The 12473-nt window shown below is 42.8% G+C and overlaps 2 protein-coding genes across 2 annotated transcripts; both read right to left on the reverse strand.

Annotated features, from left to right (window-relative positions):
* Positions 1-3545: 3545 nt before the first annotated feature.
* On the reverse strand, positions 3546-7911 carry LOC109464108 (protein NLRC5-like). Its single transcript, XM_019761042.1, is given in 7 exon segments — positions 3546-4299; positions 4445-4665; positions 4756-5028; positions 5847-5916; positions 6350-6362; positions 7243-7479; positions 7482-7911. Coding segments are annotated over 7 exon segments (1998 nt in total).
* Positions 7912-10056: 2145 nt separating this feature from the next.
* Positions 10057-10989, reverse strand: LOC109464117 (zinc finger protein 816-like; the record flags this gene model as incomplete). Its single annotated transcript, XM_019761050.1, has 3 exons — positions 10484-10989; positions 10226-10333; positions 10057-10141 (listed from the first exon to the last, which is right to left on the reverse strand). Coding segments are annotated over exons 1-3 (699 nt in total), but the record flags the coding sequence as incomplete, so codon positions are not given.
* Between the last annotated feature and the right edge of the window lie 1484 nt (positions 10990-12473).

Consider the following 12473-nt stretch of genomic DNA (forward strand, 5'->3'; position numbering starts at 1 on the left):
GTTCAGAAGAGCATATAAATTGGTCGAATTGTTCAGGTACAGGTTCAGGTCCGGACCTGTACCTAAACCTGTGTACCTGTACCTGTACCTGTACCTAAAATTTGTTTAGGTACACAGCTCAAGTGCAATATGTTCAGAAAAAGTGTCGAACCACCAGAAACGAAAGTCATTCCAAAATTTAGTAACATAACAACAATCCACAAACAAGTGGCTTAGATTTTGTATACTATCACAAAATAGACATTTGTCCGAGTCTGTAACTCTAATTTTCTTTAAATAGCAATTTGTCGGCAAAAATCTATGTATTATCATATACTGAAAATACTGTAATTTAACATTCTTAGTACATATGAAAGGAAATAAGTACACATTTTTTAAGCTGTTTTCATGTTCAAAAGTTTTTAACAGTTCGTCTTGGCCCGTTCGGGGTTCAAATTTTTGTTTTAAATATATGTCATACAACTGTTTACAAGAAAAAGTCATAAAATCATTTCAAAACACGCACATGTAGTTACAAAAATATGTATTTCATTTCTGTGCAAAACACACACAACGCAATGAAGAAAATATCTACATTCCAATTATATATATACATTTCAATTAAATACATCTTTAACTACAATGTAGTTATGTACAATTTATATAAAACAGAAACGGCATATATGCACGGTCTTTTAACATGTATTCAGCCTTTTCAGAATTTCACCCTGAAGTATCATTGCCACAATCACAAATAATGCTGTGTTTCCATTAATACCAGTATTCTATCCATTGGATAAAACTATAAGTTGATAACTACGGAAGGAAAAAGGAGGGGGATGTGTACAATTCAAAGGTCTTGAACTAAACTTTGTTATGTACAATTCATATACATTACAATATACAAACAACAAACACGCTATTGCGGTAAGTACTATGCAAAATGTTACATCTCTGACAGAGCTCTCTTCAAGAACTCTTGCCAAATTCACATTAATACTGTGTCTTCAACTAACATCACACGAATGTTCTAATAACAAGGAGCTTGTCACCAATGGGCATGGAGCTAACTTAGCCAGGCATAGAGAGGGGAACGCTAAACAGATTAGAGTAGTAGGACCTTAATATGAAAATATAGTGAATTTGATTTGCACATGGAGCTTATATTCACTTGTTGGATGGGGAGCAAAGGTTAAAGCGGGAACAACCTAAACATGAAAGTATCAAATCAAATCAAATCAAATCTTTATTAAATATCAACATTGCAGACGTGCCGAGTACTTCGGGCACGTCTGAATTGCATTGATATTTTACAAACATCATCACAATAGATTAAAAACATCATCATCATTTAAAAATCAACATCAAGAACACGTAGGTTAAAATAGTACAATTTCACTTTAAAATACAATATATATATATACATGTCTAATACACATCACAAGTCTTTTACGGCTCTCACAATGAAGGAGTTTTTGTGTCTGTCCGATCGGCTTAATGGGAGCTTAAACTGATTGCTGTTCTTCCTAAGATTATATACAGTGTTCTCTCTTGGTGGGATAAAGTCATTGCAGGGGTTGGTGGGGTCTTGTAGAATCCGTTTTAGCTCTCTCAGTGATGCCTCCCTCCTCCTGCACTCGAGAGTGGGCAAGTATCCACGGGGAACTCCGCAAATCCTGAGGCACAGCTTCTGAACTCTTTCCACCTCGTCTGACAGACAACGCGGAAGACCGGCCCAGACGGGGGACCCATACTCCAACACAGGTCGGATAAAGGACTTGTAGATTTGCAGTAGTACTTCCGTGGGTAGGGCAGCACGCCTAGCTACGCGCAGGTAGTGTATGCGCGGCTGGACCTTTGCTAGCATGTATTCCACATGAGGTCCCCACTTAAGGTCGTTGCTGACCACAATTCCAAGGAGCTTGAAGGAAGTCACTCTCTCAACGGATTCACCATTCAAGGTAAGTGGAGGTGGTACTACAGGGCTGCGGCGACAACTGATGACCATATCTTTGGTCTTTTTAGCATTGGCACTCATGCAGAAAGAGTTTGCCCAGGCGTCAACTTTGTCCAATGCCACCTGCATTAGACCCGGCAAGGAGGCCATCAAAAACTCTGAGTTCGTTAGATCGTCAGCATATTTAACTGGTGTGATGCTCGGTGGAATTCCTTGATCTAAACTGTTCATGGCGATAATGAAAAGAGTCGGAGAGAGAATCCCCCCTTGGGGTGTACCTGCGAGCACCGGTCGCGCCTCAGAAATGCTCGTCCCCCATTTCACTCGCTGGACGCGGCCACTCAAGTAGCTACACAAACACCGCCAGAGATCATGTCTGATCCCCATGTGCGACAGGCTTCGGAGAAGACTGCCGTGATCAATAGTATCAAAGGCGCGGGTGAAGTCGATGAACGCGACATGCACATCCATTTTAGGAACACTGTTGACCGCGTCATACCAGGACTGTGTCGTGTGGATAAGCGCCGATACCGTTGACCGTGCCCGTCTAAACCCGTGTTGTGAGTTATGGATTAGATCGTTTGTGTCCTGTAGCAGCAGATCACGGAGAATCATCTCTAGTACCTTGCCCAAGCTGCTGGTCAGGGAGATACGTCTAAATTCCTCTGGACCCTTTGGCTTTGTCGTCTTTGGTGCTGGCACCACTAGTTCTTCTTTCCACACAGAGGTACAAGGCAGTTGAAATATTTACAATTATGTCAAATACCTTAAGAGGGTGTGAAAGTGCTTTTTATTCCTCTCGAGTGGACATTCTAGCCTGGGTGCCATCCCCAGTAGTATATTCGCCAGCTCTATAACTGGGTCTGGACTTGATCACATATGAAACGTCTGGTGATGACGTCAGGTAATGAGCTAGTCCGAGCAGCGGGTCTTCATTTGATTGGCTGACCCTCAGAGGCGACGGCCAATGGCGCGCCTATATTATTCAAGTGATGTTTGTTGTTTTGTAAACACAGATGTTCGCGCGAGTGTTCCTTTTCTCGGTGCGTTCTATTTTTGCGAGGTCAACATCAAGCTCCGAGAGCTCAGCGGCTTGTGCGCCAGCCATGTTGATGATCGATCGCGGAAAGTACACTGACTACGGCTGGACTACGGCTATATCAAGCGCGCTTTAGCGTTCGGCGTCGGACATGTAGATGATAATAAGATAAGACTAACTATCTATCTTATTAGCCGTTCGGACGTTCGAACGGACGCTAAGGTCGCCGTTCGGACGTCCGAATGGCCCTTACCTAATATGTACACACCCAAAAAAGGGCTTAGACTCCAGACGCTACATATGTGATCAAGTCCAGACCCAGTTATAGAGCTGGCGAATATACTACTGGGGATGGCACCCAGGCTATGGACATTCATGGCAGCAGCGGGGATCTACATCTTAAAGCCAGTCCTATAAACATCTGTTTTACAAGATTGAGCAAATAAAACAGATGTTTCATCATAGGGATGGGCTTTTCGAGGTACTCTTTAAAAATCATGACCAATGAGGAGAAAGCCACCTTAGGGCGTGCTAGTTGTGTATTATTTGATCTGGGACCTTTATGACCAATCACTGTATTAGCTGTGTATTTGTGGACTTAGAACCTTTATGATCAATGCTGACTGTCAGTTGTCTGACCTTCACCTTTATCAAACTTGGCACCGTCCTCAACCTCTCCCACTGCTGTTCTTCCCTCCGTGCACCCTCCCCACCTGACTGCACAACTTCGCTCACATCAGCCTGGCTGCCGTCATACAGGAGGTCATTAGTAAGATACCCATAAGCCTTGCCCTTCATGGTTCTCACAAAATCCCGGACCCCTTCAGCACGGAACCTGTTACGGTACAGCCAAACTTCCTCTACAGCTGTTCTAACGTTCAGCCATGCAGCTATAGTAGGGAGGGACTCGTCACGGATAGAATTGAAAGCAATATCTACACGTGTCAGGATGGGAAGGTTGGTAAAGGCTGTCATTAGGTCTCCAACATTAGACAACTTGTTATGACGAAGGTCCACCTTCTTCAGGTTCTGACATGGAGCAAGAACTTCAGCAAGACCAGACAGTGCCTCATCACTAATGACATTGTTACTGAGATCTATCTCCTCCAAGTTGGGGAGGGGAGGTAAGAAGTCTCCCCTGCCAGACAACTTGTTATAACTAAGATTTACCTTCTTTAGGTTCTGACACAAAGCAAGACCTTCAGCAAGACCAGGCACTGCCACATCACTAATGTCATTGTGACTGAGATCTATCTCTTCCAAGTTCGGGAGGAGTAAAAAAATCTCCCCTGTCAGACAACTTGTTCCAACTAAGATCCACCTTCTTCAAGTTTTGAAATGAAGAAAGGCATTCAGCAAGACCAGACACTGCCTCATCACTAATATCACTGTGACTGAGGTCTATAGCTTCTAACAGAGGGAACTGTTGCAATATCAGAGTCAACAGTCTCGTCATCTTGGGAAATGACTAGTCACTTATTGTTAGCTTAAGAGTCCTCAATGGGAGTTGCACCCCACACAGCTGGTTGATGTGTTCAGCCTCCTCCTCCCCCTGACAGCTGACACAAAGTGCTAACTCCTGCAGGTTGGGCAGCTGAGGGAGAAACTGGAGTAGCAGGTTGACAGCAGAACATGGTAGAGGATGAACAGTTGCCCCAGGGTATTCCGGTATGAGAAATAGTTTTGTTACCTGGCTAGCGTTGGGAAGCTGAGGGAGAAACTGGAGTAGAAGGTGGACGGCTTTAACACATAGTGCCTCCACTATAAAAATGTGTTTTACTTGGGTAGCATCTGTTCTGTACGTGAGCAGAGACACAAGGTCGTCACTTACATTGTTTCCCCAAACATTGATCTTTATGTATTGGTCTTTTAGCAGCAGCAGCAATGCTCCCTTATTGGATATCTTGTTATTAGTGAAATGGACAGTCCTTAAGTTTTGGAATGAAGCAAAACCTTCAGCAAGCCCAGGCACCGCCTCATCACTAATGACATTGAGACTGAGATCTATCTCCTCCTATAAGAAATGGCAGAGATCTCTTCTGGATGTAAGAGTCTACCGAGGAGCAGATGTGGGTAGTGACCATCACATGGTAGTGTGTAAGATCAGGCTGAAGCTGAGAGCTACACCCCCCTCTAAGAAACGTCGCAAGGTGTTTGACACCTCCAAACTACACACTCCAGAAACCAGGCAGAAATTTGCCCTTGAGTTAAGGAATCGTTTCCAAGCCCTAGAAACTCTTGATGGCGAGGAAGAGCATGACACTGTAGAAACAACATGGAACACAATTACAAAGGTGTATAGGGAAACAGCAGAGAAAGTCCTTGGCTACAGAAAGAGAAATAACAAGGAGTGGATCACACAGGAGACGTGGAATAAGATTGAAGAGAGGAAAATAGCCAAAGGAAAGATGCTTAACACAAAGTCCCAACGAGCAAAAGACACATACAGAACCAAAGACAAACAGGTTAAGCGCAGCGCTAGGCGTGACAAGAGAGCCTACATAGAGGAGTTGGCGTCTGAAGCAGAAAGGGCTGCCACAAGGGGAGAGTTAAGTACAGTGTACAGAATAACCAAAACACTAAGTAACCAGAACAGTGTCTGCTCAGTTCCAATCAAGGACAAACAAGGTAAACTGCTTACAAATGAGAAGGAACAAGCAGAAAGATGGGCCCAACATTTCGAGGAGGTGTTAAACAGACCTGAGCCTGATCAACCAGCTGATCCCACTCCGTCTGATGATATTCCCATCAACACGACCCCCCCAGCCATGAAGAAGTAGAAACGGCAATTAAAGCCATGAAAAACAGAAAGGCCCCAGGAATTGATGCCATACAAGCAGAACTCCTGAAGGCAGACTGTGCGACAGCCACACTATTACTCACAGACCTCTTTGCCAAAATATGGGAACATGAAGTTATCCCTCAAGACTGGGAGAAGGGACTCATCTTTAAGATCCCCAAGAAAGGTGTGTTAAGTAACTGTGATAATTGGCGGGGAATAACATTATTGTCCATCCCAAGCAAGGTGTTCTGCAGAATCCTCCTCAGAAGGATTGACAGTGCCCTAGACACCAAGTTGAGAGAAGAACAAGCAGGTTTTCGTAAAGCTCGTGGTTGCTCAGACCAGATCTTTGCTCTCAGAAATATCATTGAACAGTGTGTTGAATGGAATTCCCCTCTGCTGATAAACTTTATTGACTTTCAAAAGGCTTTTGATAGTGTGCATAGGGAGAGCCTGTGGAAGATACTAAGAGCCTATGGGATTCCACAGAAGATAGTTTCCATGATAGGGAAATTCTACGAACACTTCGAATGTAGTGTCATCACGGAAAGCAGTTTGTCCAAACCTTTCTACGTAAAGTCTGGTGTAAGACAGGGCTGCATCCTCTCCCCTATCCTGTTTCTCATCACTATTGACTGGGTAATGAGAGAAACCACGTCAGACCGTCCTCGTGGCATCAAATGGTCACTGAACACTTACCTTGAGGACCTCGACTTTGCCGACGATCTTGCCGTCCTTTCATCTGTTCGCAAATCACTCCAGGAAAAGACGGACCGCCTAAGCGACCGTGGCAAAAGCACAGGCTTATACATTAATAAGAAGAAAACACAAGTAATGTACATCAACACTCCAGCAAACCCTCCCATCAAAATAGACGGGGAGGCACTGGAAGGTGTAGGCGCTTTTACTTACCTGGGAAGTGTTATGAGTGCTACAGATGGTGCACAAAAAGACATTAAAACCCGCCTGGACAAAGCAAGAGGTTCCTTTAGCCGACTACAAACCATCTGGAAGTCGAAGCAGTATAGCCTCACGACCAAGATCAGACTCTATAACAGCAATGTGAAATCCGTCCTTCTGTATGGCTCGGAGAGTTGGAGAATGACGAAGACAGACATGAGGAAGATCAACTCATTTCACAACAGTTGTCTACGTAAGATCTGCAACGTCTTCTGGCCAAACAAGATCTCCAACGCCGAACTTTACAACAGAACTGGCTGTAGGAAACTCACCACTGAGATCACTGGCAGAAGACTCAAGTGGCTAGGGCATGTACTGAGGATGCCTGACAACAGGATCCCCAAAGTCGCCCTTAGCTGGAGGCCAGAAGGAAAGAGGAAAAGAGGCAGACCAAAGACCACATGGAGGAGAACGGTGTCGGACGACCTGGCGGCCATGGGTCTGAACTGGAGAAGTGTCAACAACATGGCGCAGGACAGACCCAGATGGAGGAAGAAAGTCATGGCCTTATGTCTCACAAGGGACGAAGAGGATAAGTAAGTAAGTCTATCTCCTCCAAGTTAGGGAGGGGAGGTAGGAAGTCTCCTCTGTCAGACAACTTGTTATGACTAAGGTTAACTTTCTTCAGGTTCTGACAGGAACCAAGACCTTCAGCAAGACCAGGCACTGCCTCATCACTAATGTCATTATGACTGAGATCTATCTCCTCCAAGTTGGGCAGATGAGGGAGGAATTGGAGTAAAAGAATAATTACTTTGAGTCATTGTGACTGAGATCTATCTCCTCCAAGTTGAGAAGGAGAGGTAAGAAGTCTCCCCTGCCAGACAACTTGTTATGACTGATGTTTATCTTCCTCAGCTTTTGACATGAGGCAAGACCTTCAGCAAGACTAGGCACTGCCTCATCACTAATGTCACTGCGACTGAGATCTATCTCTTCTAACAGAGGGAACTGTTGCAACATCAGTTTCAATAGACTCGTCATCTTGTACAGTGACCAGACCCTTGCCCTTAGCTTAAGAGCCCTCAATGTGGGTTGTACCCCATACAGCTGACCTGTGAGTTCAGCCTCCTCCTCCCCCTGACAGCTGACACAAAGTGCTAACTCCTGCAGGTTGGGCAGCTGAGGGAGAAACTGGAGTAGCAGGTTGACAGCAGAACAAGGTAGAGGAGTTGCCCCAGGGTAAGCGCGCATGCGCTGAAATGTAAAAAAGCAACAAAGAAGGAAACATTATGTTCAAGGTATTACAGGATTTAATTATGTCAGTGCAAAATATCTGTACATCTAGACAAAAATACAAAACAGAAAATTTACTTGTATACAACCTATCGTCTACCTTTTCACTGGCGTAAAATGACTTCCTACTGTTGGAAACTGAAGAACATCAGTTATTTTAATCTGATACAAATGCATACTATTAGCTTTTGGGTTTTATCCTAAGAAATCCTAGTAATTTAAATAGTTGATAGTTACAAGATATAATTGTGTTTGTAGGACATATAGGCAAACACTTCGTGACAGGAACTACTATAGATACACAGGAAATCTAAGCTCGTACACACAACACTAACGTCTACATTCCAACTATTGTGTACAAACAGAGCACTAATGTCTACCTTTNACCGGAACTCGGGCAGCTTTGTCCTTCCACCTTCGTCTCGCGAGGTCAGAGGTGAACTCGATCTGGGTCAAGGGTGAAATTGTCGACCTGATTACCCTTGTAGTACATTTGACGTCGGGTGGCACGTTACGTTTTCCTCATAATGTCAACGTTCTGCGTTTCAAACCGACCACATTAACAAGGTAACAAGCGTCTGACTTTTCTTCTCCTTTCTGATCTACTAAGAGATAATTTAAGGGAATGGATGTCAAGCCAAACTGTCTGAATCTTGATTTCTGTGTTTTATGATCAAATCACCACCTCTGACAATATTCCATCCAAGGAAAAAAAAGCAACACAGAAGGAAACATTATGTTCAAGGTATTACACGATTTAATCATGTCAGTGCAAAATATCTGTACATCTAGACAAAAATACAAAACAGAAAATTTACTTGTATACAACCTATCGTCTACCTTTTCACTGGCGTAAAATGACTTCCTACTGTTGGAAACTGAAGAACATCAGTTATTTTAATCTGATACAAATGCATACTATTAGCTTTTGGGTTTTATCCTAAGAAATCCTAGTAATTTAAATAGTTGATAGTTACAAGATAGATATCTATTACTACTAGTAGATACACAGGAAATCTAAGCTCGCACACACTGACAACACTAACGTCTACATTCCTACTGTGTACAAACACAGCACTAGTGTCTACCTTTCAGCTTCAACTACTGTGTACAATCACTTACCGATGTTAATTACTGATTATGTATATGTACAATATTCAATTAATACTATAACGCTCACTATTCTCACTCTACAATTCTGGATAGCTAAAAGAGATTTTTCGGTTCAAAATAATTGATACTAGAACAAAGTATATGGGCTATTAACTAAAGACTTCCTCTTGCATGTAAATTATTGCATAACTTCATTAGTGAACAAAAGTGAACAAAGGCATACGGCAGTTTCTAGGCAAAACTTTGCGTACTTGCAAACATCATGAATTCTTAGAGAATATTCAGCCTAAATCTTAATGAAAATAACTGTCATATACCCTTAAGATTCGAATCAAAATATTAAGTGGCGAAACTGTAGTTAACAGCAGACTGTGCGTCGTAAATGTCACCACGTGATGGTCACAGTTGCAGAGTTGGTGCCTCTGTGTGAATTCTCATATGTCGAGTTAGGGAAGACTTAGAGGCTGTAGAATAGGTACACTGGTCACACTTGAAGGGTTTTTCTACCATATGAGTTCTCATATGTCGGGATAAGTAGAATTTTTTAGTTGTCCTGTGCCCACACTCCCCACACATGTAGGGTTTCTCACCGGTGTGTTTTGCTTTATGATCATCTAAAGTGGATTTCTGTGCTGCAGAATAGTCACACTGGTCACATTTGTAGGGTTTTTCTCCTGTATGGGTTCTCATGTGTTCGGCTAGGTGAAACTTTTAAGCTGTCCTGTATCCACACTCCCCACACATGTAGGGCTTCTCACCAGTGTGTTTTGTTAGATGTCGGTCTAAATTGTGTTTCAGTGCTGCAGAATAGTCACACTGGTCACATTTGTGGGTTTTTCTCCTGTATGGGTTCTCATGTGTCGGGATAAGCTGAACCTTCCAGCTGTCCTGTACCCACACTCCCCACACATGTAGGGTTTCTCACCGGTGTGTTTTGCTTTATGATCATCTAAAGTGCATGGATTTCTGTGCTGCAGAATAGTCACACTGGTCACATTTGTAGGGTTTTTCTCCTGTATGGGTTTTCATATGTTGGGATAAGTTGGCCTTTTGAGCTGACCTGTACCCACATTCCCCACACATGTAGGGTTTCTCACCGGTGTGTTTTAATAGATGTTTGTCTAAGTTAGCTTTCTGTGCAACAGAATAGCTACACTGGTCACATTTGTAGGGTTTTTCTCCTGTATGGGTTCTCATATGTTGGGATAAGTCAGACTTTCTAGCTGTCTTGTACCCACACCCCCCACACATGTAGGCTTTCTCACCACTGTGCTTTGTGAGATGATCGTCTAAATGAGACTTCCGTGCTGCAGAATAGTCACACTGATCACACTTGTAGGGCTTTTCTCCTGTATGGGTTCTTATATGTAGGGATAAGGTAGACTTGTAAGTCGCACTGTACCCACGCACCTCACACATGTAAGGTTTCTCACCACTGTGCTTTGTGAGATGATCGTTTAAATGAGATTTCCGTGCTGCAGAATAGTCACACTGGTCACACTTGTAGGGTTTTTCCCCTGTATGGGTTCTCATCTGTTGGGATAAGTGAGACTTTTTAGCCGTCCTGTACCCACACTCCTCACAAATGTAGGGTTTCTCACCTGAGTGTTTTGCTAGATGTTTGTCCAAATCAGATTTCTGTGCTGAAGAATAGTCACACTGGTTACACTTGTGGGGTTTTTCTCTTGTATGGATTCTCATGTGTCGAGATAAGTTGGACCTCACAGCTGTCCTGTACCCACACTCCCCACACATGTAGGGTTTCTCACCGGTGTGTTTTATTAGATGTAGGTCCAAAGCATATTTCCATGCTGCAGAATAGTCACACTGGTGACACTTGTAGGGTTTTTCTCCTGTATGGATTCTCATATGTCTGGACAAGATTGACTTTTTAGCCGCCCTGTATCCACATTCCTCACACATTCCTCACCAGCGTTATTCAAGTTGACTTGTTGTGCTGCGGCCTGGCTTTCAGCATCGCTTGTTTTGCTGTCACAGTCGACTTGAGAAACCCCGGTGGGAGACCCATCACAGCAGTTCTGACCAACTCCGGTGGGAGACCCATGCCCTGCTGTTGCCATGTTGAGCCTAATGAAAAAAGAATTAAAAGGTCAAGCTTTAAATGCTGTCAATAATGAAATTGGGATTTAGAAAAAAAGTTTCAAGAGTTCCGACTTTAAAATGCTCTACAATATCAACATAATATATAACAACGTAACCCAATATAATTCTAACGTGTTGTCTTTCTCGCCTTTGAATAAATTTGCTTCTATAATGCTTCAAAATCATAATTATTGAGATCTTACAATCACTCACTCACACCACCAAACTCATTTAATTAAAACATTTCATATCATATTATTTATTACTTCTACGACTACGAACAATGGGTGAAATGACTCCATTCGCTAGGCTGGAAAGAGAGTCGGCAGTATAGCCTATAGGTTTGGTCACCAGGCTTCTCTATTCACTGTTTTTACAAATCAGTTCTACGCGTTTCTAAATTTGTAATTTAGGCCTTATGCGATACTTTACAATCCAGTTAACATTTCTATTTTATTCCACGCTCTCAAAAAAGGCCACTTTGCCTGATGCAAATTGACGTACATGTAAGTGGCGAGGGTCGAACGTAAAGAACTCAATGGCAAAGCATGTCCCAGAAAAACGACTCTCAGGTAAATACCAATGCCCGTGGTTGAATGCAGCACTAAAAAGAGCAACCAAGAAGAAAAAGAAGCTGTACAAAGGAGCAAAAAACTCGATGAGCGAAATAGACTGGGATACATTCAAAAACATCGTAGAGAAACAAAAAAGAAGATTAGGAAAGCCCATAATGAATACCTCAACGACATCATGAGTGAGTCCTTGGAAAATCCTTAAAAAATTTGGAACTATATAAAAGGGAGAAAACAGACAGCCACAGGGATCGCACCATTAAAACATCAGAATGATCTTATTTCAGACAACTAACAGAAAGCGGAAATACTTATTCAACAGTACGACTCAGTATTTACAGAAGAAAACATGCTTAAAGGAGTACTAACCTCCAGAAGGAAGTGCTATTTTCCGATACATCATGCTGCAATAAACACATAACTAGCAGACTTTTTAAATAATTTCGCTTGTACGAGTTGCGCGGCGCATGTTTGTAAAGTGATATTAATATCATTTTCCCCCATGCTGAACCACAATTGATACATCCGGGAACTCTGGCTTACGCAATACTCATACACTTCAGGTCAACATAAACATTTTTCGGCGAAAATGGTAGGAGACAAGCACATTAACAAGCTGATTATTGAGAAATTACTTGCTTTACTTTGCTTGACCTGTGGCTTGGATATTATCATATCAGGATGTCGAATACAGTGAGCGCCAGTTTCATCCTGCGTGTTTTGTATTTTCTT

Source organism: Branchiostoma belcheri, unplaced genomic scaffold, assembly GCF_001625305.1.
Source record: "Branchiostoma belcheri isolate BF01 breed outbred unplaced genomic scaffold, Haploidv18h27 scaffold132, whole genome shotgun sequence".
NCBI lineage: Eukaryota > Metazoa > Chordata > Leptocardii > Amphioxiformes > Branchiostomatidae > Branchiostoma > Branchiostoma belcheri.